Genomic DNA, 27,633 nt, shown 5'->3' on the forward strand with positions numbered 1-27,633 from the left:
ATTCCATAAAAGGGTAGAGAGAAGACAGAGAACGGAAATTAGCAAAGATTATTCTTCGTAGCTGAGGCGCATGATTGAAAGGGAGGGAATATGGAGTGCCCAGGTCAGTGAATGAAAGAAGACCCACATTAAAGACATACAATTTTGAAGTTTTAGAATAGAAACGGAAGGTCCAAAAAGCTTCTCAAGAGAAGAACCAGGTCACATTGGAAGGATCAGAATCAGAATAACATCAGATTTTTCATTAGCAATGCTAGGCACTAGAGAAAGTGGAGCAGTGCTGTGTAAATTCTGAAGGATTTCTGTACTTGCAAATCCAAACCATCAATCAAAGGCAAGTTCTCAAAAAATGTACAGGCAAGGTCTAAAATAAATGAACATCATATGACGCGTTCTTTGTTTAGAAGGTACAGGAGCTGAATCCCCCCACAATAAATGAGAGGACATCAAGAAAGATGAAGATGGGAGAAATAGGAAACAGGTTTACAATGAGGAGAGAATCAAAGGGAGTTCTCAGGATCGTGGTGAAGAGAAAGTCCAGGATGACATCTGGGCCACAGCCTGGAGTGCAGTCAGTCCAGATAGGAGCGGGAGGACAGAAGGCCACAGGAAGGACACAGCGAAGAAAAAAGTGAAATTGATAGAGTACCTGATGTTTTTGACCATATTGAAGGCTCTGTAGTTCTGTGGGGGACATTTGGGGCTAATTTAGTGACATGTGTAGAAAACTAATTAAGAAGAGAAGAAAATGATGGGAGAAGGGAAAGTACATGTTGGGTTGGGTTTAGTTGGTCAAGGGCCTGAGCGCTGAAGTCAGGCTGTCTGAGTTTGAATCTTGGCTCTATCACTTATTATTACCTGTGTACTCTTGACCGAGTTACTTTCCTGTGTGTGCTTCAGTTTCCTCACCTATGTGGAGATAATAATAATACCTACTTAACAAAATTGTTATAAAGATTATATTAATGTGTGTGCAGACCCAAAATTATAAACTGCTATTTTTATTATTGCTATTAATACTTAAAGCAATAGAGAAATATAAGTTTGAGCATACTTCTATTTTTTATTTTTAAGATTTATATACTTAGAGAGAGCGAGAACGTGCACAGGAGTAGGGGGAGGGGCAGAGGGAGAGAGACAATCTCAAGCAGAATCCATGCTGAGTGGGGAGCCTGAAGCTGGGCTTGGTCTCATGACTCTGAGATCATGACCTGAGCCTAAATCAAGAGTCAGAGGCTCAATCGACTGAGCCACCCAGGTGCCCCTGGAGCTTCTCTTAAGTAGACATGTTATGAACATCTTTTTTTTTTTTTTTTTAAAGATTTTTTATTTATTTGACAGAGAGAGACACAGCGAGAGAGGGAACACAAGCAGGGGGAGTGGGAGAGGGAGAAACAGGCTTCCCGCTGAGCAGGGAGCCCGATGTGGGGCTCGATCCCAGGACCCTGAGATCATGACCTGAGCCGAAGGCAGATGCTTAACGACTGAGCCACGCAGGTGCCCCCATCTTTTTTTTTTTTTTTTTTTTAAAGATTTTATTTGACAGAGAGAGACAGCGAGAGAGGGAACACAAGCAGGGGGAGAGGGAGGAGGAGAAGCAGGCTTCCCGCGGAGCAGGGAGCCCGATGCGGGGCTCGATTCCAGGACCCTGGGATCATGACCTGAGCCGAAGGCAGATGCTTAACCGACTGAGCCACCCAGGCGCCCCTGAACATCTTTTAATATGAACGCTATGAACATCTTTTATCATCTTCAGTAACATGTTAGTGTTAGCAGTGTTCAGTGGTAAGTTTTTGTACCCTATGGTATTTAGTTACTTCTCTTGTTATTTCTACTGTTTCTCCATGATGATACTATATTGGCAGTCTTTATGGCTAAATATCTGTGCGCAGTAACAAATTATTTCCTTAGGTTAGATTTCTAGAAACGAAATTGCAGGTTCAAAAAGATACACATTCAGTATGTACTGTCTAACTGCCCTCCTTGAAAGTTTTTTAAAAAAACTCTGTGTTCACGGTGTTTGTGTTAGTGGTTCCTTAATGGCCTTGTGAACACTAAGTTTTTAAGTAATAACTATTTTTTAAATGGCACAAAATACCTTTTATATTTATAGTTATTTTCCTTCATGAGATTCTTGTGTGCTAAGAGTATCAGAATTTTAAGACTTTTATTAAATTTTGAAAGATTGCTTTCTCAGAAGAGGGCAATGATTAAAGATACGGAAGCAACCTAAGTATCCATCAATAGATGAATGGATAAAGAAGAAGTAGCGCAGGGACGCCTGGGTGGCTCAGTCGTTAAGTGTCTGCCTTCAGCTCAGGTCATGATCCCAGGGTCCTGGGATTGAGCCCCGCATTGGGGCTCCCTGCTCAGCGGGAAGCCTGCTTCTCTCTCTCCCCCTTCCCCTGCTTGTATTCCCTCTCTCACTGTGTTTCTGTCTGTCAAATAAATAAAATCTTAAAAAAAAAAAAAAAGTAGCACATACATACAGTGGAATATTACTCAGCCATAAAAAGAAATGAAATCTTGCCATTCATGACAACATGGATGAACCCTAGAGGGTGTTATGTTAAGGGAAATAAATCAGAGAATGAAAGACAAAGAATATATAATTTCACTTATATGTGGAATATAAAAAACAAAACAAATAAAATCCCAAACTCTTAAAAACAGAACAGATTGGTGGTTGCCGGAGGAGAGGTGGGTGGGAGGATGGGTGAAATAGGTAAAGGGGATTAAGAGGTACAAAATCGCAATTATAAAATAAGTCATGGAAATGATAAATATAGCAGAGGGAATATAGTGAATAATATTATAATACTGTTGTATAATGACAGATGGTGACTACACTTATTGTGGTGAATATTGAGTAATAGATCAAGTTATCAAATCAATATGTTGTACACCTGAAACTAATATACTACTGTATGTTAATTATACTTCAATTAAAAAAGAGGGCAATAATTGACCATCATTACCAGTGGATATTAAAGCCTATTAATCTGTGTTCTCTCTAAAGAAGGGACTGTGATATTCTTCACACAAATGATTAGGAAAATATTGACAGGTTGACAGATAGATCTTAAGTATTATAATAATCTAGGCAAGATACCATGGTGATTCAGACCAGGGTGGTGGCAATGGAAGTGGTCATATTCTGGATATATTTTGAAAACAGAGTTGACATAATCACTTGGATATGGGATACAAGAGAAATTGAGGAGTCAGTGATCACACCTTGGTTTTTGGCCAGGGTAACTGGAAAGATGAAGTAGCTATTATGAAAATGGGAAGACTATAGGAAAATCACATTTGTCAAGCAAGATCAGGAACTCAAATCTGGATATAGTTAAGTGTGATATGCTTATTTGTTAAGGAAGAGATATTGACCATGTGGTTAGAAATATGATTCTGAAGTTCAGAGGAGAATTCTAAACTGGAGACATAAATCTGAGGGTCATCAAATATACTTGTTATTTAACAGAAGTCATTAGATAAGCTCACCAAGGGAGTGAGTATAAAAAGAAAAATGGACCAAGGACTGAGCCCTGCAGCCACTACATTATTTAAAGATTGGGGAAATGGGAAGAAACTGGCAAAGAAGATTGAGAAGAAGCAGCAAGAGAAGTAGGAGAAAAACCGGGAAAGAGTGGTGCCTGGGAGGAAATCTAAGGAAATATTTCCAAGAGGAAGGGTGATCAGCTGTGTCAGATGCTGCTTACAGGTCAAGTAAGATGAAGACTGAATCAACCATTAGATTTAACAAGACGGAGGTAGGTAATGAGTAACTTTGATAAGAGCAGTTTTGGTGAAGTGGGGGGGTAAAAATCTGATTAGATGGGTTCAAGAGGTAAGAGGGGGAGAAAGGAAGATATTAACTATGGGTAATTCTCTTGAGTGGTTTTGCTTAATTGACAGAAATGTAGCAGCAGTTGGACAGGGAAATGATGTTAAGAATTCTTTTATTTGTTTGTTTTTGTAAATGGGAGAACTAACAAAGTTTATATGGTGATGGAAAAGATCTAATAGAGAGGGAGAATTTGATGGCGCAGGAGGAAATAATATCTGGTGCCGTGTCCCTGGGTAGGCAAGAAGGGATGGATTATGGTGCATGAATAGGGGGATTGACTTTGGATAATTACCTGGCCAGCTAATCCCTAGAACAGGAGGGAAGTCTGAGCATGAGTGCAGATGGTAGTAGGTGCAGAGCTGTGGTGGGAATCTTTGGAACTTATCTTTTGATAGGCAGCAAAGTCATCTTCTCAAAATAGACTTTGAAGGTTTGAAAGAGAAAGAGAGAAGGTATGAAAAGGTATTGTGGCACAGTTGGGAGAATAAATGTCCTAGGAAAATAAAATATGATTGCCAGAGTGTTTTAGGAGACCCATCGAGGTTAGTGTTCATCACTGTAACGTGAACACAGTCTACATGATGATAGACTGTTCTTCAGCTTCATTCAGTTGTACTGAGTAGGTCTGGTGCCTCTAGAGCTTTTTTAAACTGGCATTGGTTTAGCCAAGAAAGAATCACGTGTTAGGAGATGGGTAGGGAAATTTACAAAGCAGTAAATATTAAGATTGAATTGAAGCTGAGCAGGGAAAGGTATGAGACATGAGGGAGGTGAGGGATGGTGAAATGGTAGCAAGTTCAGTGGATTAGGTCTCATTGGGGTCAAAGAATTGAAATGGAGTATTGAAGGAGAAAGCCTAGGATAGAAGTTGGTCAGAGAGTGAGAGCCTTGGAATTGAGAATATGGTAGGTAAAAGAATGGAGAAGATCATTAGAGGAGATGAGGTCAAGGAGCTGAGAAGAATTACAAGGTTCACCTAGGTAAATATCAAAATCACCAATAATTGCAACAGGAGTAGTGTTTGAGTATGTGATCATAAACTAGAAGCTAAAATCTTCAGGGAGTGAGGGAAAGTGACCAGGAATCAATAAATTGCTGTAAGGATCAGTGATAGTCTGATAATAGGAGATACAAAGAGGGGTGATTTTTAGTGATATGGGTGAGAATGGTATGACATGGCAATGAGAAACATGGAGGATGTCTTTCCCCTCTCTTCACGGAATCCCCTTAGTTATGATGTACAGCCCCCACTTAAATGGGTGCAGGAAAAGCAGTTTCTGCAGTGGAGAACTGATTCTCAGAGGGAGATGGTGAAGGAAGTGTTCAAGGAAGAGATTGGAGATTTTGGTAGTGGCAGTTTGTGAGTTCCAGAGGGCATCATCAAAGGGCATCTGGAGGTGGGGAGTGGTGGGATGAGGGGACAGAGCCATATGGGGATTAGAGATCTGGAGATGAGGGATGATTTGGGAACCTACCAGACATTAGGTAACAGACATGAACTAGGATAATAGCCCTAATTAGGTTAACCGTAATGATTTTGAGAGCATATGGCCATGATGAGGCTGTGTGGGTTGATGGTAGGTAGATGCTGTCTTGCTAGGAACAGGCAGAATTGGGACTCCCACTAGACTCCAGCTTATGAGGTCACATAGGAAGGGGTGGGGAACAGTCTCACTTTTAGCACTGAGCTCTTTATTTCTGACAATGGAGTCTGGCTGAGGGATGTGGTCTTATTTCCAGCATATGGATGTGGAGGGGAAGGAGACAAAGATGGTAAAAATGCTGATTAGGCAGATAGCAATAGAGAATTTGAGGCAAGCTCTACCTTGTTGAGTATGATTTTCAAGTAATATTATAAAAATGGAAATCTTTAATTAATGTACTTTATTTGAACAACATCTAAGAACTACAGCTTTTTAAAAATACCAAAACCTTTCATTTCTAGGATGCTCTTGGAAATCTAAGTAAATTTTGGAGTAATTCTGTCAATTTTCTTTTTAAAAAATTAGTTCTTGATTTGGCTTTCATGTCTCCCTCTGTTGATAATGTGCCATAAGATTCACCAGAGACTGCTTTTTATTGCTTTGCTGCAATGTGTTCCCTAGTATCTTTGACTTTCAGTGTGGTAATGAGTCACAATGATCAGAATATACCAACATACTGTTATATTAATAGAATTTTACTAGACTATTTGTAGACTTAATTTGATTATACTTCTATGCCCTGGTAACATTTTTTGTATGTCAGGAGATACCTAGGAGACTTTGACTTGGTAGGTGGGTTGGGGGTGGTTCCCAGGCAATTTAAAACAAAAATCCTGTGATTCTGGGGCAAAGCCAGGCTTTGCCTGGAAACATTTGCCTTAGTAGGAATAAGGAGTCTATAAAAAGAGGAATATTAATAATAGTGCCCAACTCAACTGTGACCTAATCACATTTAGTCTAAATGCCTTAGTCCTGATATACACAGAAAGCTGCTTGGAAATTTTCATCAGATTATGACTTCCTCAGTAGAGCCTAACTAAAATAGCCTCACCGTTAGGCACAGGGTAGAAAGAAAATCCCTTGTATGTTCATAAGCAAGAAGGAATTGTCATATTTATAATTTGGAAAGGAGCAAAATGAATCTTTCATCCAAAAGGCAGATCTTAAGTAAGCTTTTATTTTTGTTGTTTCCCTTTAGTTTAGTTTAAACAAAATAAGAATTTTAAATACTAGTTATTACATATTGAGGATATAGACAACAGTTCTGGCACAAACTGGGGCTGAAGAATGGATGATTAATTCTCACTGATATGAAGAGCCAGGACATTTATCCATTTTCTGTAGTGAGGATTCTCAGCAAAGACGTTAGTTTTCAAAGAGGATCTGGAGGCTAATTTTTGGCTACATGAGTAAGAAAACAAAAGAGAAGATGAAATGGGAGGAGGAATGCATAAAGTGGAGAGAATTGGAAGAACATTTTTTTTCCTAAGCTTCTAATTTCTTATACCTCTTATATAAGATAATGGAATTTGAATTCTTTTTTTAAAGATTTTATTTATTTATTTGACAGAGAGAGACACAGAGAGAGAGGGAACACAAGCAGGGGGAGTGGGAGAGGGAGAAGCAGGCTTCCTGCCGAGCAGGGAGCCCAATGCGGGGTTCGATCCCAGGACCCTGGGATCGTGACCTGAACCGAAGGTAGACGCTTAACTGACTGAGCCACCTAGGCGCCCCTGAAATTTGAATTCTTAAATCTTCCATTTTCCTAATTCTGTTCTTCTGAAAAGTTTTGAAACGAAACAAAATCTCTAATTTTCAATCGTGACTCGATGGAGCTTTTCCCTATTTTACTGGATGGATTATACTCATATTTGAAACTTTTATGATACTTTTGTATTTATATTACCCAAAGTAAGTTACACTGGGCTCATTTGGAGCCTGTTCCAAGGAAAACATGATGTTAGTTTTGTACACCATTAACAATTACTGAATGGTTAGAATAAGCAGACATGACCAGCCTATTGCCTTAGAGTATTATTTTGTATAATTGTTTCAGTTGACTGGGAAGCTCTGCTTCCTGTAGTAATAGCTGGGGCCACTGTTAAATCTGGAGAATCCAGAATGGCCTCAATCCCATGGTTGGAAATTGGTGCCAGTGTTGGCTGGGAATTCAGCCGGGGCTGTCAGCTAGGGACTCTGGTTCTTCTCTACAAGCATCTTATTATGTGCTTGCTTAGGCTTCTTCGGGGCATGACGGCTGGATTCAGAGATTCAAAGCTGGAGAATTGTACATGCATGGAAGTAGAAGCTGGGAATCTCACATGTTACACAATATCACTTCTGCCTCATTATATTTGCTACAGGGCCAGCTCAGATTCAAGGGGAGGAGAAATGGTCTCCACTTGGCTGTAAGAGGAGTGACAAAGAATTGGTCGCCATCTTTAAATAACCACAGTCCATCCTTGGACCACAAATTATTTATATTTCTCACAAATGCAAATGCGGTAAATTCCTCCAAACACTCCTGAAAACTCTCATTCCATTATAGTATCAGGCTCAAACTCAGGGCTCAGGTTCTCATCATCTGAATCAGGTCCTGGGGTTCAGTCCACTTCTTAGATGACGTGACTCAGGAACAGACTCTTGAACTAGAAAGACAAGTTGTATGTCCTACACACACTCGAGTTACAAAGGAGAGATAAGGACAGGACGACTGCAATGAATACTCTTGTTTAAAAAGGGAGGAGGGGCACCTGGGTGGCTCAGCTGTTAAGCGTCTGCCTTCAGCTCAGGTCATGATTCCAGGGTCCTGGGATCGAGCCCCACATCGGGCTCCCTGCTCAGCAGGAAGCCTGCTTCTCCCTCTCCCACTCCCCCTGCTTGTGTTCCCTCTCTCGTGTGTCTCTCTGTCAAATAAATAAATAAAATCTTAAAAAAAAAAAATAAATAAATAAAAAGGGAGGAAATAGGAGGAACCTAGCTTTCACCAGTCCACTGAAATTCTGATATTCAGCCAGGTGTATGTCACCAGCTTCCCCTGTTTTGGGGAAAGGGAATATGTGGTTAAGGCTCTATTCTGCTTCCTGGGAGTGATTGCCTGTGGTTGTTGGCTGTAGTCTTTGAGTCACCGTTGCTTTTCCCTAAGAAATAGGGCTACGCCTTAACGTAAGTATCTTTCTAGGTCTGCTTCCTGACTGTAAAAAATTTGAATTGACTGTCCATTTTGACTGAAGCTGGTGGCTGTTCCATTGGTGGGTTCTATGTGAATTCATTGGGATTTACCCCATTTGAACAAAACCACAGCCACACATCTTTTTGGGATAGGCCCCTCCTTATTTTGGACTTTGAGGTAAGATGCTATGAGACGGTGCCTTTAAGATTCTTAGAAACTCTTTTGTGTAGCTGAGGATCTGGTAGGCAGGCCTTTGAGAATCTTAGGAACTCTTTTATATAGATGATATAGTCCAGGCAAAACAGCCTTATGTCTTTCTGAGGTCTTAACAGAGGGTCTTACAGCCATATCCTTTGATTCGATCTCAACCCCGAGGTCACATTTTACTGGCAGTACCTTCAATTAGATCTTTGCTCTGAGGCTATTTCTTGAAAATCTAATGCTGGTTCAGGTTTCTTCATTCATTTGTTTCTTCCTTTGGTGTTTTTAGTGGGGATGCTGTAAATGATGTGTCCTTCTCAGTGTATTACTTCAGGAGCACAAGATTTTGGTTTCTTCCATTATTGATGATGTTTACTGATCCCTTGATTAAGGTGCCCTAGTTTTCTTTACTGTAAATGTATTACTATTTTGAAGGCAGAATTGAATATTGGGATTTCGCTGAGAGAGTTATGCAGTAGCCATGTTGAGTTTAAGAAGCCTCTTTCACATCCTTGGAGAGACTAGTTCAGAAACAGGGGTGCAAGTTGCTGTGTCAATTGGAAGATGAAGTGGTCTTTTTCTGTTTCTATTTTCTCAGTGAGTGCAGAATTGAGATCATCAACATCAGTGACCGTGAAGGAATACTTTGAGGAGAAAGGTTTGGGAAGGTCTTCTTAGAGTAAATTGACTAGGAAAATTTAGTGGATTTATGGGCAGTGTTGTGCTAAGGGGGACCACTTGATAACTGTCATAAGTTCATCGTGTCACCATTCAGGATGTTCTGCTTTTCGAGGACAGACTGATTATGAGAAGAGTTAACTTTTCTCATAGTTGAGTTTTGGCCAAGTGAGCATAGTGGAGAGAGCAGAGCGAGAGGAGTAAGGAAGTTTTGAGTGTATACAAGGGAGTGATTATCATGACAGGGCATGGAAGATAAACTCAATTAGGTGGACAGGAGGGAGGGTAGGACAGTGAAAAAGTGGTAGGTAGGGTTCATGGTTTAAAAGTCTTCAAATAGTTACAGTGAAAGTTCTAAGGAAAGATGGATAGGAGATGGTGAATGGGGGTTGGAGTGATTGAAATCAGGATGCGGGAGGGATTTCATCTACGTTCTGGTTTAATACCTACCAGCTTCATATTATCTCCATTTTAGACATGGGTAAATTATGTCATAGAGATTAAATAACTTGACCAAGGTCACACAGCAAGTAAATGGCAGAGTTTGGATAGGAAATCAAAATAATTAGTTTTGTTTTTAAGCTCCAGCATCTTTGTACTAAACCAGCTGCCTCTGATTCATGACAGTTGTCCGCTAGACAAAGAGTAATCATTATTACGACTGAGAATGTTTACATTGTGTTTGTTTTGCTTACACCAGGCTTATTATGGCATGTGAATGAAAAAAAGGCCTCAGAATACATTTCTAATTTTAAAAACATCTCCTTACTTTCTTCATAAAACAAGTGGCCTTTAGAATTTGATTGAAAATGATTTTCACTTTCATCTTTGAAAATTCACAAGTTAGGATTCACACATCAGTTTTGAGTAAGCTGTTAGTTAACATGGAGTAAATTCTACCTTATCAATTTACAGTAAAATAAAAATTCTCAATGTTAAGGAGATCATCCTCCATTTTCCTACACTTGAAATTATTTAAGTAGATCCCTACTTAACAATAAACAATGACAATCTAAGGAAAAGAACTTAAGGTGATTTTGATTATCTCTACCTTAGGAGCTTCAAGAAAATTTGCTTAGGTTCTAAGTAGATGGTAGATCTTCCTAAGGTATCTTTAGTAGAGGAAGAGTGACATTTTAAATAGAAGGTTTTTCAGCCTAATAATTAAAATAACAATACTTAGCAGACTTCCACAATACTGCAAACAAACAAAACCCAATTGGCTGGGCTGTTTTTAGTTTAAATTACATGGAGCCCTTTCCAACACTACTTGTAGGTGTAGAAGCTTGATTAAAATAGCTGCATAATTCCTGAGCAGAGGGTTTTCTTTGCTGTAATTATATTCGTGTGGTGACTCATACTCTCTTAATTCCTAGATTTTATAATTCAAAGGAAAATATTCCCTTGAACTTTTCAAACCTGGAAGACTCAAAAGTTGTTTTTTAAAAATTATTGTTATTATTTCTACTACCACTATGACTTCTCTAAATGATATTATACCTATTTGCTTTTAATCTCGCTCAAACTAGCTCCAATGATGGGGATTTACTCATGTGACTGATGCAGAAAGGATCCCACAGATACTCAGCATCAGGAATGGGCTGTTCTGGATCCCAGGACCTGAGCAGCAGAGATTTGGGGGCTTTTGCTCTGGTATTCCCCACTGGCACACCTCCATTTCTTTCAAGTGTCTGCTCATTTTTGACTCTCTGCCTCTCTTTCCTTGAATGATTTTTTTGTGAATTTACTTGTTCAGATTCCCAAGAGAGGGAATAATAGTTGGTTCTGCTAATAAACACTGCCTGTGTATGGCACATTTCCTCCCCCACTTCTGGGAAGTTGAGACCCATACAAGGTTGGGAGCCAGTCCTTCGCAAACATTTGGCTGGTACCTCTCCTGTGTAGGGTATGGCTGTGGGTAACTGGGCGAGATGTGGATGCTGGAACTGTGACATGTTTTGCTCGAGGCAGATTTCTGTCATGCAGCTTCACTTTTGTTAGAAGTCCTTTGAAATTTGTGAAATACTATCTCATATCCCAATGAGAAGAAAAGAAAAAAAGGGCAAGAAAGAAAGAAAGGCAAGAAAGAAAGAAAGAAAGAAAGAAAGAAAGAAAGAAAGAGAGAAAGGCAAGAAAGAAAGAAAGAAAGAAAGAGAGAGAGAGAAAGAAAGAAAGGCAAGAAAGAAAGAAAGAAAGAAAGAAAAGAAAAAAGAAAAGAAAAGAAAAGAAAAGAAAAGAAAAGAAAAAAGAAAGAAAAGAAAAGACAAGAAAAGAAAGACAACTGTTGGTCGGCTGCACAGTAGCTCTTCTCTCCACCGCGCTCCTTGCCCTGAACACTGTTCGGCTCTGAGTACTCATGATATTCATGCAAGGCTCTGCAGAAGGAAAACTTGATTGTTCAAAGGCATGGCCAAAGGATTTGTTTTGGTGAGGCCCAGTAAGGTAATTCTGGCAAAACATACTTGAGAAGATGGATGCTAGGGGCTTTTTGTGAAGAGTTTACGGATTCCTTTAAAGAAATTCAGGGCTTTTCTACCTTGGGATATTTTTTATCTACGTGAGATGCTTAGAATTGCAGTGAAGAGGACAGGTCACTCACCATGTTGGTGGCGGAGCAGAAAGGTGAACTTATGCCTGGTCACATGCATGTGCTGAGCCAGCACACCAACTAACTCTGGAACTGCCCTGGTGTCTGGTGGGAAATTACTTTGATGTAATAGGTAGTAGCTCACAAGTATACTACCAGGCAAGCTAGCCCCCACAGACCAAATTAAAATCTTCAAGTCACATGGTTTGCTAAATTAATTTGAAGGACGTGGTGAGAAGCAAGAAGAAAGAAATGGGTGGGTTAGCAACCTTAGTATAGGGTGCAAGTTGGATGGAAGGATCCCTCCAGCTAAACCTGGGGTACGCAGTGTTCCTAAGTTCTGCTTCTCTCTCTGCTGCATCTGCCCTCCCTGCTGATGATGTGCTTTCAAGGACCAGAGTGGAGGTTTGGGCAAGCTCCATAGGTGGAAGGTAGTTCAAGCTAATGACACCCATTTTCTGGTTCTGAGTTACACAGAGATAAGTAGGCTTGGTCGGGAGCTGTAAATTGCCGGTTAGCTTGATGAACAGTCATGAATTCTATTTGTGTTTTTTGGGCAAAGAAAACGTGGGGCAGAAATGGGTGTCAGCAGAGTTTATTAACCAAAGCAGTTTTACCCCCGAGTCTACATTGGCAATGTCTGGAGACATTGTTGATAGTCATGACTGGTGTGTCTGTGTGATGCAATTGGCACCTAGTGGGTAGAGGCCAGGGATGCTGCTGAACCTGCTGCAGTGTGTAAGATACTCCCCAAGACAAGGAATTATCTGGCCCAAAGTGTCAGTACTGTGGAAGTTGAGAAGCCCTCTGTGTCACCAATAGGTGATTGAATTAAAAAGTCATAAATAGGGCGCCTGGGTGGCTCAGTTGGTTAAGCGACTGCCTTCGGCTCAGGTCATGATCCTGGAGTCCCTGGATCGAGTCCCGCATCGGGCTCCCTGCTCGGCAGGGAGCCTGCTTCTCCCTCTGACCCTCCCCCATCTCATGTGCTCTCTCTCTCTCATTCTCTCTGTCTCAAATAAATAAATAAAATCTTAAAAAAAAAAAAAAAAAAAAAAAAAAAAAGTCATAAATAGTATTTATGTATAGTGTATCCTGGATATTTAGTATCTTTTGTGTATTTATTATATCATGAACATTTATTACCCAGGTGCTTCATGAATATTAGATATCATTTGGTCACCCATCCCTCTCTATCGATGTGTAATGCATACATGATCTTCTTAGCTATACTTACCCATCCTATGCATTCTGCCACATCTAACAAAATTTGTTTACTAGTTACTTATCTATGTTTAAAACATCTTAGAAGTGTTTGCGTATATTTTGTAAACTTCAAATTTATTCATCTAACAGACCTGGAGATTAGCAGAAGCAAATTCACATTACACCTGTCCTGGAATTTCTAACAAGAAATAAGATAAAAATGTCCTATAAACAAATTATAAATTATTTAAGCCACTTTTAGTTGTGTTTTCTGCATCTTGCAGCTTTGAGCATCCTAGCTGGCTCCCCCATAACATCATTAGGAAAATGTATTCCAAAGATGAATGAAACAAGGAGTTAGACTATAATTATAGATTTCCTAAATGGTAATGTAGGGATCAGATACTGTAGGAAATTGATTATGGTGCCTGTGTTAATATAACACATGCTTGATCATTCTGTTTACCTTTCAAGCAAGTGTAGGCATGCACTCAGATTAAGAGAGAAAGAGGGAGCGAGTGCGCATGCAAGAGCAGGGTGAGGGTGTGGGGAGGGACAGAGGGAGAAGAAAGAAATAATCTTAAGTAGGCTCCACACCCAGCATGGAGCCCGATACAGGGTTCAATCTCACGACCTTGGGTCCTGACTGGAGCCGAAATCAAGGGAGAAGAGTTGGATGCTTAACCCACTGAGCCACCCAGGTGCCCCAGAAATTCACATTTTTTAAATGATTGGGATACTTTTGGCATGGTGAACTTCAGAGCACTGTGAAAAAGATTTTTTAGTTGGCTGAACATCTATTGATGGAGTAAATTTAGAAATTTAAGTTTTGGGGCTCAGTTGGTTCAGAGTCTGCTTCGCTCAAGTTATGATCCCAGGGCTCTGGGATTGAGCCCCATGTCGGGCTCCCTGCTCAGTGGGGAGCCTACTTCTCCCTCTCCCTCTGCCCTTACCTCCTGCTTGCGCTGTCTCTCTCTCACTCTGCACTCTCTCTCAAATAAATAAATAAAATCTTAAAAAAAGAAATGCATAGCTTCATAATTATTTTTATTTAATGATGTTAATTTTATTTATATTTTAGTGCTTTAAAAATCTTAAGACTTTAAGACTTACGGAAGTTGTGTCTCGAGGCACCACCATTAAAAGGGGAATTTTTTCACATCTATGGAATTAAAGGGAAGCATATTTAAGAAAATGTAAACATTTTTAAATGGTACAAGAAGGTTGTTTAGGAGAGATTTCAAAAAAGATTATTTAAAAATGCTCAAAGCATATTCCTTCTCATTTCTTCTACATTTCTTTGCTCCCTTTTAATGTTTTCGTGATAGAGAGGAGTATTTTGTTAGATTAAAATATCACACATTGGGCGCCTGGGTGGCTCAGTCGTTAAGCGTCTGCCTTCGGCTCAGGTCATGATCTCAAGGTCCTGGGATCGAGCCTCACATCGGGCTCCCTGCTCGGCGGGAAGCCTGCTTCTCCCTCTCCCACTCCCCCTGCTTGTGTTCCCTCTCTCGCTGTGTCTCTCTCTGTCAAGGAAATAAATAAAAAAATCTTTAAAAAAAAAAAAAATCACACATTAAAAATGGTAGAGTGTGATAGCAAATCAGAACTATTTTATAAAAGCTAAAGTAAAAATGGGAAGAATGAGATGTCTTGCAAATAATGGTGAGCTTATGATAATTTCCTAGAACTGAACTAGGTCAGAGGAATAAGCTCTGGTAAGCAATGGGGTGACAGGTGACTTAACCTCATAGAAGTGACTTAACCTTTTTTAGAAGTACTAGGGTGTGTGTGTGTGTGTGTGTGTGTGAGAGAGAGAGAGAGAGAGAGAGAGAAAGAGAGAATGAGAGAGAGCAAGAGAGAGAAAGAGACCTATACAGTTTTTTTTTTTTTTGTTTTAAAGAATGAGCTAAAGAATCATAAAGCTGGTATGTGTAAACTTGGCAATTTTCAGATGATTTACATTTTCAAGGTCCTCTTTAATCATCGTTTCTCTTTGTTACAGTGATTTGCTGTCCTCTGAATACGTAGAGAGACACGTTGAACATGGAGGGAAGACGGTGGAAGTTAAAGTAAGTAAAACTGAATCACAGACCTGTATCTCTGAAACAAATAATACATTATATGTTAAAAAAAAAAAAAGAAGAAGAAGATAGCAGGAAGGAAAGAATGAAGGGGGGGAAATCGGAGGGGGAGACAAACCATGAGAGACTGTGGACTCTGAGAAACAAACTGAGGGTTCTAGAGGGGAGGGGGTGGGGGGATGGGTTAGCCTGGTGATGGGTATTAAAGAGGGCGCGTTCTGCATGGAGCACTGGGTGTTATAGGCAAACAATGAATCATGGAACACTACATCAAAAACTAATGATGTAATGTATGGTGATTAACATAACATAATAAAAAAAAAGTTAAGTAAAATTGTTTTCCTCTGGGGGAAATTTTTTGAGAATTTTTAAAATACTGATTCTGATTTTAATTTTCATTGATACTTCTAATGAACAGTCTTGGGGTTTTTATATTTCAGAATTCTTCAAGAAAGTGTATCACCCACTTGTGAATAAAAACCTTTAGTTATCAGAGAAAGAATTCTTAGTGTACTGTAGGAATTGTTGGAGTTAGGTTTTATGGGATTAATGTAGCACAAGGGGTTCTTTTTTAGAATATGTCACAGAAAATAATTTCTGAATTTGCCTTTAAGGCTAGCCCTGAGAAACAAGAGGTAAAATCTTGGGTCCAGGGTGGATACATGACTTTGCATTCAGTTGAAAAAGACATTTCCCTGGTAAAGTGGTAAATTTATTAGGTCTACAGGGAAAGCCCCGGGGGTTTTTAAATCCCTGGTGAGAGAAATCGCAGGACGCTGGTTCTTGTCAGGTAAGCTCTGAAAAGGTGACTTGTAAATAAAAGCCTCTTCCAGTTATAGGCATAGGAATGTATATTTTTGTCCAGTCTACTGATGATGTCATCTGAGGACATGTGAGACCGAATCCCACCCAGGGGTTTCTTTAGGCCCATTGTATAGTATGATGTTTTAACCATGTGTTTATTTTCTTCTAAACTGTCGGACTACCTGTTTTGCTTTATAAGAATTATAATGCCATTTATATATATTTGCTTTCTTTTTCTGAATATAAATTTGACACAGACTCATTTTAGTAAACTTAAAGGAGAGAAAAGGGGGGAAAAATGAAAAATCACCCTTAAATTCATCACTGAGGTAAACTTTGTTTTCATTTTGTTGTGTGTCCTTTTAGTATTGTTTTGTCCTATGCACATATTTAGAATTTTTTTTTTTTTTTAAGATTTTATTTATTTGACAGAGAGAGACACAGCGAGAAAGGGAACACAAGCAGGGGGAGTGGGAGAGGGAGAAGCAGGCTTCCCGCCGAGCAGGGAGCCCGATGTGGGACTCGATCCCAGGACCCTGGGATCATGACCTGAGCTGAAGGCAGACGCTTAACCGACTGAGCCACCCAGGCGCCCCTATATTTTAATTTTTTTATATAGTTGCTATCATAGATAACCTGCAGTATAGTAAGCAAGATTTCTATATCATGTATAGACATCTCTGATAAAGACTTAAAACAAAATCTGTTAATTTTTATAAGTGAACTAATTATAATAATTATACCAGTACTTCCAGAAAGTTACTCCAAATTTATTAAGACTGGCTGATTGAATGGTTGGTTGATTTATTGCACTGTCTTACTGCAGAAAGGATGTCAGGATTTTTCCAGTATGACATAGGAGAATGGTGCCATTTTGTTTGGAGTTGGAAAAAATTACCGAGATTTAGAATCTCTGGGCTTCTGTTCTCTTCCCTGTTTATTTGGCTTCACTTCCTTATTTTGTAGGATGCTTTTCTGAATGCAGAGTATATCTTATTCTTTTGTTAAATTAAAGAGGAAAAGAAACAGTCATTTCACTATCAATCTCCATTTATACCTGTCAGTGGGATAATGAAATGCATATATGAGCGTGGAGCGCAGACCTAGCAAAAAGCTATCTTCTGTTGCTACAGTAATATCCCTTTTCAGGAGACTTGAACTTCATCAACAAAGCTTACTCCACTCTGAGATCATTACACAACACGGGTATATATAACACCTAGAGCTCTGATGTTCTGCACAATCTTTGCTGATTTTCTAGTCTGAGAATTGCGTTTTCTTGGTTGATGGTTTGCCTAACCCCCCAAGCCTATTAAACCAGGGAAATAATAAATCCAACCTTCATTCAAACCTTTGGGCCAGAAGACGTTTCTCCCTTCAAGAAAACCACTTGGATCTCACCCATCACCTCCATTTGTTTCTAGTCCTTTTAAAAATCTAACTCAAAATTCTCCTCTGGGTTTTTTCCAGGAACCACATTGAAAGCTCTGAATCCTGCCCCATCAATTCAGTTAGTAGCCAGTTATTTTCCTGCTGGTTCTCTTGTGTCTTGCCCTTTGTGCTTCACTCTTTGGGGTGTTTCTTTTTACATGGAATCTGTTAGTTCTCTTTTCTTTACCAATGACTCAGAATTTTCTTACACTTTTCTTTTCACTATACATTAGGAGCTAAAATTGAAGCATTTCATATTTTTCCTCTTCTTTCTACTACTTTTTCAAAAAAATTTTTTTTTACCTTCTGTATTATTTTGCTAAGGCCGCCATCACAAAGTACCACAGAGTGGCTTAAACAACAGAGATGTATTTTCTTAAAATTTTGGAGGCCAGAAGGCCAAGACCGAGGTGTCAGCTGGGTTGGTCTCCTCGGAGGCTTGTAGATGGTGCCTTCTCCTTATGCCTTTACAAGGTTTTCCCTCTGTGTGTGTTTGTGCTCTGATTTCTTCTTCTTCTTCTTTTTTATTTATTTGAGAGAGAGAGAGAGAGCACATGAGGAGGAGAGGGGTAGAGGGAGAGGGAGAAGCAGGCTCCCCTCTGAGCAGGGAGCCCGATGCGGGACTCAATCCCAGGACCCTGGGATCATGACCGAAGGCAGATACCCAACTGACTGAGCCACCCAGGAGCCCTCTGATTTCTTCTCCTTAAACAGACGATTCTTCATGTTGGACTAGGGCCTACTCTAACAACCTCATTTTAACTTAATTACTTCTTTAAAGACTATGTCTTCAAGTACAGTTACAATTGGAGATACTGGGGGGTTAGGACTTCAACATAAGAATTTTAGAGGAATAAAATTAAGCCCATAATGCCTTTCCTAAGAGTGCTGTTTTTTTTTTTTTTTAAGATTTATTTATTTTAGAGGGAGCGAGGGCGAGAGAGAGAGCACATGTGGGAGGCACAGAGAGAAAGGGGAGGAGAATCTCAAGCAGACTCCATGCTGAGTGCACTGAGCATGGAGCCCCACCCAGGGCTCCATCTCACGACCCTGAGATCATGACCCTGAGCCAAAACCAAGAGTCCCACGCTGAATGGACTGCACCACCTAGGTGCCCTTGTGCTTTTCTTTTGGAAGTGAAATAAATGAAGGGTATATGAAATCAAGACAAAACTCTAATTCTTTTGATGATATAAAATCAAAATCAAAATCATTATGCCAGATCGGGGTGCCTGGGTGGCACAGTCCGTTAAGCATTTGACTCATGATTTCAGCTCAGGTCGTGATCTTGGGGTTATGGGATTGAGCCCTCCATGGTGCTCCCTGTTGGGCGAGGAGTCTTCTTGAGATTTCCTCTGCCCCTCACCCAGCTTGTGGTCTCTCTGTTTCTCTCTCAAATAAATAAATAAATAAAATCTTAAAAAAAAAATCATTAGGCCAGATTTAAACAATGGCTAGATACCAATCTAGTAAATGACTCTGCTCAGGTGTCATAGAACCTTTATTTGTGAAACTCAGGTGCAATGCATTTATTTAAGGGTGTGAGTATGAATGTGGGAGAAGGAATACATTTGCATAAAAAATATGAAATAGCTACTTTTAGGTTGTGATTTTTTTCAAAACTTTTTATTTATTATTTTTAAATTTAAAAAAATTTTAAAGATTTTATTTATTTGAGAGGGAGAGCATGCAAAGGAGCCTGACGGGGGTGGGGGTGTGGGGGCAGAGGGAGAAGCAGACTCCCTGCTGAGCAGGGATCCCGATGCAGGGCTGGATCCCAGGACTCTCCGATCATGACCTGAGCTAAAGGCAGAGGATTAACTGACTGAGCCACCCAGGAGCCCCTAAAACCTTTTTAAGTTGTAAAATATAACGCTGGCACAGAAACTGCTAAGGTGAATACCCTATAACCACTATCCAATTCAAGAAATAAAGCTTGACCAGCTCTTCTGTGTGCTGCTTCCCAAACCCGAGCCCCTCCCTCCTCCTCTTATAGACTTGTAAGTAGTATTGTGACATTTATGGTTATAATTTCTTCACTTTTGTTTATTGTCTTATCACCTGAGCTTGTATCCCTGCAGTTTAATTTGCCTATTTGAAGTTTTTTTTTTTTTTTTTTTTTTAAAGATTTTATTTATTTATTCATGAGAGACAGAGAGAGAGAGAGAGAAGCAGAGGGAGAAACAGGCTCCCAAGGAGCAGGGAGCCCGATGTGGGACTCGATCCCAGGACCCTGGGATCATGACCTGAGCCGAAGGCAGACGCTTAACCATCTGAGCCACCCAGGCGCCCTATTTGAAGTTTTTTTAATGAGTTTTAAAAAGTCTCTTCTAATCTGTTGGTTTCTTCATATCTTTCTTTTTTTATTCTCCTTTGCAATTTATTATATTTTTTAGAATTTTTTAAATTTAAATTTTATATTTTATTTATTTATTTGAGAGAGAGCATGAGTTGGGAGGCAGGGCAGAGGGAGAGGGAGAAGCAGGATTCCCGCTGAGCAGGGAGTCCGATGCAGGGCTCGATCCCAGGACCCTGAAATCATGACCTGAGCTGAAGGCAGACGCTTAACTGACTGAGCCACCCAGGCGCCCCCCTCTCCCCTGCAATTTATATGTTGTTTCTTCAACAAATAAATTGTTTATCCTATGTGGATTCTCACAGTGTGAATTTTGCTGTCAACTGCAATTTTATATTTAGAGTAAAATGAAATCTATGTCTGTGATCTTTCCTTAAGATAGTGATTTGTATTATCTGCAAGGACATTCTGTGCCCTGTTGAAGGTAGTTTTATTCCAGTCAGATAGATACATAATCCTGATTTTAAAGTTCTATTAAAAACTTTTCTTCAAAGGTTACAAAGATAAAAGCTTTAAGCAGAAAAAAAAAAGATATTTTTGTTCCCTTAGTAAGACATGTTAATCTCATCTTTCACTTACATTTATTTCCAGTTCATTTAAAAATTAAATTCTAAATTTGCCCCTTAGTTTAGGAAGAACTTTTATGTGTTTGATACGAACTTTTAAAAGAATTGTAACATTAAGCTTCAACTGATCAGAATATCTCGGGAACAAAATCTTTTCATTTTGACTGTGACAAACTGTGGATCTAGATTCTTCAGACAAGGTGACCTGGGATTGATGAGTAGCAGCAAATAAGTATAAACCATGCAGTTCACTCTTTTACTGGTAGCTAGCTTTTTTTTGGTCTTGAGCTGAAGGCTGCCAGTTTTCAGCTTAATTGGTTGCCAGTGAAATAGGCTCTAGTTAATCGGTATTGTAATACTAATAATAGTAACCAATGATATTTATTGTTCATGATGGGACAGGCACATGAATTTATATGTATTCAGTGCTCAAAACGACCTGTGATTATAAATATAATTATTATGAAACTTGACAGGAAACTGAGGTATAGAGAGGTTATATAATTGGCTGAAGGTAACACAGTAAGGAACAATAGAGCCATGGTTAAAATCTAGGTTTCTTAACTCCCGAGCTGACTCTCACACCATATTATCTACCATATATTCTATATTATGTATGATAGGATAGCCAGGAAAACTGGAATGTATTTTATTTAGACTTATTTTATGCATACCTAATTAGTTTTTGACGTATCTAGCAATCACTCTTTTATAAAGTCTTATTCTTAAGCTGAAGTGGTGGTCTACCCAAAGACCCTTTATGTATTTCTCTCAAATTTGGTTATGTGTTTGGCTAGTTTGTCAGTAATGTCAGTTGCTTTGGGCAAAATATGGTAGAGGCACATCCAGTACAAAGCCTGTTTTACTTTTCACATCTCAAGAAAATAGCCATAGTAAGAGTTTTAGAACATTAGGAAAGGAATGGCTAAATTCTTTATATATACCAAGAATATGTATAGATGTGGGATGAGGCAGAATTCTTTTGGATGAAAAAGTAAAAATAGGTATCTTGGTAGAGATATGGTTTATTATATTTATTACCAATGAAAGACCATGACCAGTCACCAGTATCATTTGTTCTAACGGTATTTTCTTTGGTCTGATTTTTTGATGTCTTATGATAATAATCAAAAGTAATAGCTGCCAAGTGTCTAATTAGCTCAGATTATTTCTCATCTACTGTATGTGAGCACTCCCAGCTTGTCTTTGGATCAAAATCCTAATCCTTGAGGATGGGTGTGTGCAGAGATGCCCGTTATACAGCATTGACTTTGGTGATCAGCTGGTTACTGCCCATCATTTAAGTGAATTGAGTGCACTTGAGGATCATTGTCTCAAATTATGTCCACAGGGGCAGTAAGAAGATGGTAAGAGAGCAAAGGAGTATGGGTCAAAGTTGAAATCTAGAAATAGGTAAAGGAATTGGAGAGAGTGCTGTGTGTTGGGTTATAGCTGCCAGAGGGGATAGTGTCTCCCTGAGGGTGGGAGAAGTTATTGTGACTCAAGGGAACCTTTTTCTCTAGTGGAATGGTGGTGTAATTTTCATTAAAAATATTTTCTAAGAAAATTGAAATAGCCGCTGTTACTTCTGGAAATAGAATGTTGGTGAAGTTGATATAGAAGCAAGGAGAAAGCCTGAGTTTTTTGTTTTTTGTTTTTTTTTGCCAGATAGGTTTTCTCCTGCTCTTCACATCCATCTTCCCTTCCTGGGGTTGAAGCTCCGTGAAGGATTCCCAGCTTACCCAGCAGGTGCATGTGCTACACGCAGAATCTCTGGATTTCTTTTGCACTCATTTTTCTAAGTCAGATTTCTAGCTCATTGTCTTTCTTGAAAAAGAGATACCTTTTTTTTTTTTCTTCTTATCCTGCCTTAATCTTTTTGTTTTCTACAATGACTCTGTCAAAGACAGGAACAAAATTCTAGGGAGAACAGCTTTAAGAGATCACTTAAAAAGAGGTACCTTTTTTTTTCTTATCCTGCCTTAATCTTTTTCTTTTCTACAATGACTGTGTCAAAGACAGGAAAAATATTCTAGTGGAGAACAGCTTTAAGAGATCACTTAGAAAATATTAAATATGATGACTGTCAGGACAACAGAGACCTTCCTGGCTTATGCTAACTTTGTAGCTCCTATAAGCCTGAACAGTATCCATAGATAATTGCTTGTTATCTTGAGTTGTATTCAAGCTTTCTCATGTCTCATTTTCTGATTTCTCCATGGTGAACATAATGCTCAACACTTGAATAGTTTAAAAGTTGTACAACATATTAAACAAATAATGTTTCTTTATTTTTTAAAAGATTTTATTTATTTATTTGACAGAGAGAGACATCGAAAGAGGGAACACAAGCAGGGGGAGTGGGAGAGGTAGAATCAGGCTCCCCGCTGAGCAGGGAGCCCGATGCGGGACTCAATCCCAGGACCCTGGGATCATGACCTGAGTTGAAGACAGACGCTTAACCAACTGAGCCACCGAGGCGCCCCACGAATAATGTTTCTTAAGATATCATTTAACTTACTTTGTTTGCAAAAAATACCCCTCAAATAATTATATGGTGGTATAAAATATTGTGGACTTCTTTCTTAAGTAAAAAATGTTCTCAGTTTGTAATTAGTGAATTTATTTATTTTATTTAAAATATAGGTTATAGTTTAGTGACTGCATTCTGCATCCTCTACTTTTTATAATGACAAGACCTTGACAAATCCTTTTATGACATAGAGATTTTTCTTGAATTCGTTGCATACAATTGAAGCGTACATAAATGCTTGAACTATTTCTTTTTTGGCCATCGGAGCACAAGAATAGCTATGAAACTGCCAAAGTGTCACTATACATATTTATTAATAGCAGCAGAGAAGACGCACAAAGGGGTTAATCTGCTTTTGCTTATCCTGGATATCAGGTTTCCTTACTGATTCTCAAAACGGCATTACCATCCAGAATCTTGGTTCTTTCTCTAGAAGCAAGAAGAGTAAGCGATTAAGAAGAAAAGGAAAACCAGGCGTGGGTGTGCAATAAGTTTTGCTGTGTGCATTAGTACAGGGCCATCCATGCCATTCCATCGGTGACGAATCTTCTGAAGTGGAGACTCGTGTTGTTTTTGTTTTCAAATAGCTTTTAGGTAATCTCTTTATTTTGAGGTTGCCTTTGACATGGAATGCAAGCGACAGCCACTGTTGCCAAGTAATCTGTGCAGAAGCTTTTTGAGATCTGGTTTTCCTTTTTTTTTTTTTTTAGGAGGACTCACCAACAGCATTTCTCATCCATAATGTGCTTCTTTTTTTTTTTTTTTTAAGATTTTATTCATTTATTCATGAGAGACAGAGAGAGGGAGAGAGAAGCAGAGGGAGAAGCAGGCTCCCAAGGAGCAGGGAGCCCGATGCGGGACTCGATCCCAGGACCCTGGGACCATGACCTGAGCTGAAGGCAGACGCTTAATGACCGAGCCACCCAGGCGCCCCCATAATGTGCTTCTTATTAACAACTCTCCCTTACATTTGAGGAACATGTTCTCTATCTTGAATTCTCACTACAGTAGCTTTTTCAGAGCCTCTTGGATAAGGGAATAATCCTTAGTTACCTAGACAGTAATCAAGTCACATGGTCTGGGAAGATGCTTTTAGAGAGGATTTCTTTTTAAATGGATCTGTTTGTAGAAGTTGTCATGTAAGCTCTTAGCTGTATCGCCTTTAATTTAAAATCCAAGGTTCAGGCATTTCCCCTGGCTCTGGGGAAATGGGGAAGGCCTTTATCTAGTAAAGTAAACTCAGTGATGTGCATTTTAAGGATGGCTGAGGGGCAGACTATCAAAGACCCTTAGTTGGTCCTTTTGGGCTGGGGGTGGGGGGTGGGGGGTGGGGGGTGGGTCCTGCTGCCATGGTAATAGGGATTTTTTTTTTTTTTAACAGCTTTATTGAGATACAGTGCATTTGCCATAAACCAAAGTGGGTTTTGGTCTCTATTTTGTCTATTAGGGAGATTTTTAAATTGGGTGTATATAAATAGAGTTGATTAAAATTATGACAATTTAATGAAGCAATGGTAGTATGTTTGGCAGATGCCATTACCCATATGTCAGAATGTGTATTTATGTTGTTCTTGCTAGACTGGCTGGGAGGTTTAGGTTAAGGACTCTCACCACTGCACCTGCGTTCTGGAGCAGACCCTCAGGTGCAGGATGAAGGACAGCTTCAGGTGCAGGTGTTACAAGTCGTGGGCTGGGCATGCAGTTACCTCACACTGGTTCTCTTCACCAGAGGGAACATTTTCAGATGTCATATCTACAGACGTGATAACTTTTTACACTAATAAAAACCAAGTTCACCACAAATACACAATTTTTAAAATTAGATGACTTCTAGAAATCTCTTCTGAATTCTCTGAGACAATTCTCTGAGACAGAGTTATGAGTTATGAGTTAACATCAGTCTGACTAGTAGTAAAACCAGAATGGCTTTTAAAAATTTTTTGTTCTATGTATTTTCCTTATCCATGAATATTTGGTAACCAACTGTGGCTAAACTAGTTTTAAATTTTGTTATATTTAATGACTTCATTAGCCTCTAACTGCTGACATAAATAATTTTTTGAAAAAATCTCAGGATGTAAGGATTCTACAAGAATGAGTTCTAGACTTATATATGTGTGTGTGTGTGTGTGTGTGTAAGGTTAATCTTCCAGTAATTTCATAAGAAATTATTGAAGTGAGTAATGGGGGATATAGTGGGATTCAATTCTAGGATCTCCTGGTATAGAGATGACTCTATAGTTGCAAAGAGATCCAGCCAGGAAACCTTGTTTTTCTGGTCCAGTGGGTTTGAGCTGCTGCTCATTTTTAAATACTTCCATTTTTAAATAGTGGATTATATCAGAATGAGGACTCATTAATTTTCTCTGTTACTGCCAGAGCCATGATATCCACACGTAAGTATTTTAAATCATAAGCAAAAGTGTAGCTGGAAGAGCCATATATTTGATGGGGAGTGTATGGGAATCCTAGTCAGCTGACTTGGTTGATTGGTAATTACCATGAGTTGCTGTCCTGTATGAAGTCTGTTTTCATTGCTGTCTGTAGGGCTAAATCTTCGTGGCGAGTAACTGCTGCTGGTGGTTGAATGTTCGCTCCTTGGAAGAGTTAACCAATTCTCCTTATAGAGCTAAACTCGTTTTGCTCTCTCAAAACTATTGGTGGCATATTCTCTCCAGCTAATTGCACTCACCTTAACGGAATTAAAAAAAAAAAAAATAGGGTGCCTGGGTGGCTCAGTTGTTAAGCGTCTGCCTTCGGCTCAGGTCATGATCCCAGGGTCCTAGGATCAAGTCCCACATCGGGCTCCCTGCTCTGTGGGAAGCCTGCTTCTCCCTCTCCTACTCCCCCTGCTTGTGTTCCTGCTCTCACTATGTCTCTCTCTGTCAAATAAATAAATAAAATCTTTAAAAAAAAAAAATAAAAAAAATAAAACGACTCGTTGTGCTTCTGTTATATATCATTTTCAAAATTTGGCATTTTTGCCAATTAATTATTATGAGCCCCTAAGTGTTCATTTCACCGTCAGGGATCTCTTGTTTCATACATTCTATACCTTTTTGAATCCTAGTGATATCCTGATGGGATCAGTACTGGTAACTGGACTGAGGAACGAAAGAGTAGAAGTACTTGTAGTAGTTGGAGAAGCAGCAGATGCTGGGATGGTACTTACTATGTGCTGGGTACTCATCTCATATGCTAAGTTACTTGGTCCTCCCGTAGTACCATTGCTGTCCTCATTTTGCAGCGAGGAAACTAGGGCACAGAAAGTTTAACTAACTTGCCTGAGAACTTGTGTGCAACTAACTTGCCCGAGAACTTGAAGCCATGCATTCTGGTGCCAGAATTCCTGCTTTAATCCACTATCGTCTGCCTTCTCTATGGAAACGATCACAATACCAGAGGAATCAGAATGCACATAATTTAAGTCATAACACCCCAATTTACCATTTGCAGTTACATCTCCATTAGCAGTTTGTTTTAGTAAGAAATACATTGAAAAGATATCATCATTTGGTTGAGGTGATTTTCGATTATTCTAAATAGAAAATTTCTGTTATTCTAAAGAAAACCAAATGCCTTCTCAGGAAGCCTTGTTTTTTCAGCCATTTTCTCTTGGGGTTTATTTTTAGTCCTTCTTTGTTCTTCATAAAGGCTGGATTGAGTATTGTTCAGCGCGGGGAATTGCCATGACTCCTAAGCTATAACTGTTTGAAACATGTAGCTGTTTTGCACATGGTAGACACATGCTTCAATTCTTATGCCCATCTTATGCCTATGTGTATTTTTATTTGCATCTGGAAGAAATGTGAAGTTTTATGGTCAAGAGTAACTAAGCTAAAACACATCATCATCCTGCCAACAGACTAGAAGATATTTGGTTGTATTTCTGCCAAGGTGCTTCAAAGTACCCATCCCCCTGTCTTCCGCAACGTGCGAGCATGTGTACACACACACACACACACACACACACACACAGGAAGAATAAAAGAGCTACACAAGTCTCACATAAAAATTGGTAAAGTGTTTGTTTCTTCCTCGTATGTAATAGTTCTTCTGGGTATGTCTCCCGGCATTATTTTTTAGCCACGGCTAGTCATCTATTTGGCATCTCTTCAACGAGCTGGACAGTGTGTGCGTTTTCCCCTTGGCAGGCTTATGCAAATATATGCTCCTCTGTGATCTTGTAATCAGTGTGGTTTCAGGAAGGTCTCAGATTTCATGACTTGATTCTCTTTGCATTACAGGAGAAAATTCTGTGGGGATTAAGTAAATTTTGCTTTCCCTTGGGACTGAAGCAAGGTTGCTCTAGGTCCATCATCATGTATAATGCATCAGCTACCTTAATGGCATTGTTAAGATTCCAAGTAGTCTTAACTCTGTAGCCTGAAGAAAATATATTGGCCCATTACCAGTTTATACAGGTCAGGTATCTTAGTGCTGGGAGCAGGGAAAAATGAAAAGTGACAGCTGATGTCAGCGTGAGTTCTGTTTCAAAGCTCTGTAGCCAATCTGAGTAGAAAGTCCTATTTATTTTCTTTCTAGTGTAAGATTTTTTTCCAACTAAGTATTGAAATAATTATTTCATCTGTTAATATTCAAGGTGTTATCCATAAACTTAAAAAGACACGTTCAGCCATAAATTAAAACAAAATTAAAAGTGGCACTAACTAATGGTATT

At 39.3% G+C, this 27,633-nt stretch overlaps 1 protein-coding gene across 21 annotated transcripts in view; it reads left to right on the top strand.

Annotated features, from left to right (window-relative positions):
- ADAM22 (ADAM metallopeptidase domain 22) overlaps window positions 1–27,633 on the top strand; it is a 224,184-nt gene that overhangs the window by 97,239 nt on the left and 99,312 nt on the right. For all 21 annotated transcript variants that reach the window (XM_078059217.1, XM_078059219.1, XM_078059218.1 and 18 more), the window contains exon 4: window positions 15,184–15,250. In XM_078059217.1, the coding sequence (XP_077915343.1) occupies window positions 15,184–15,250 (67 nt within the window). The remainder of the gene's footprint in view (window positions 1–15,183; window positions 15,251–27,633) is intronic.

Source organism: Halichoerus grypus, chromosome 12 (genome assembly GCF_964656455.1).
Source record: "Halichoerus grypus chromosome 12, mHalGry1.hap1.1, whole genome shotgun sequence".
In the NCBI taxonomy this organism is placed as follows: domain Eukaryota; kingdom Metazoa; phylum Chordata; class Mammalia; order Carnivora; family Phocidae; genus Halichoerus; species Halichoerus grypus.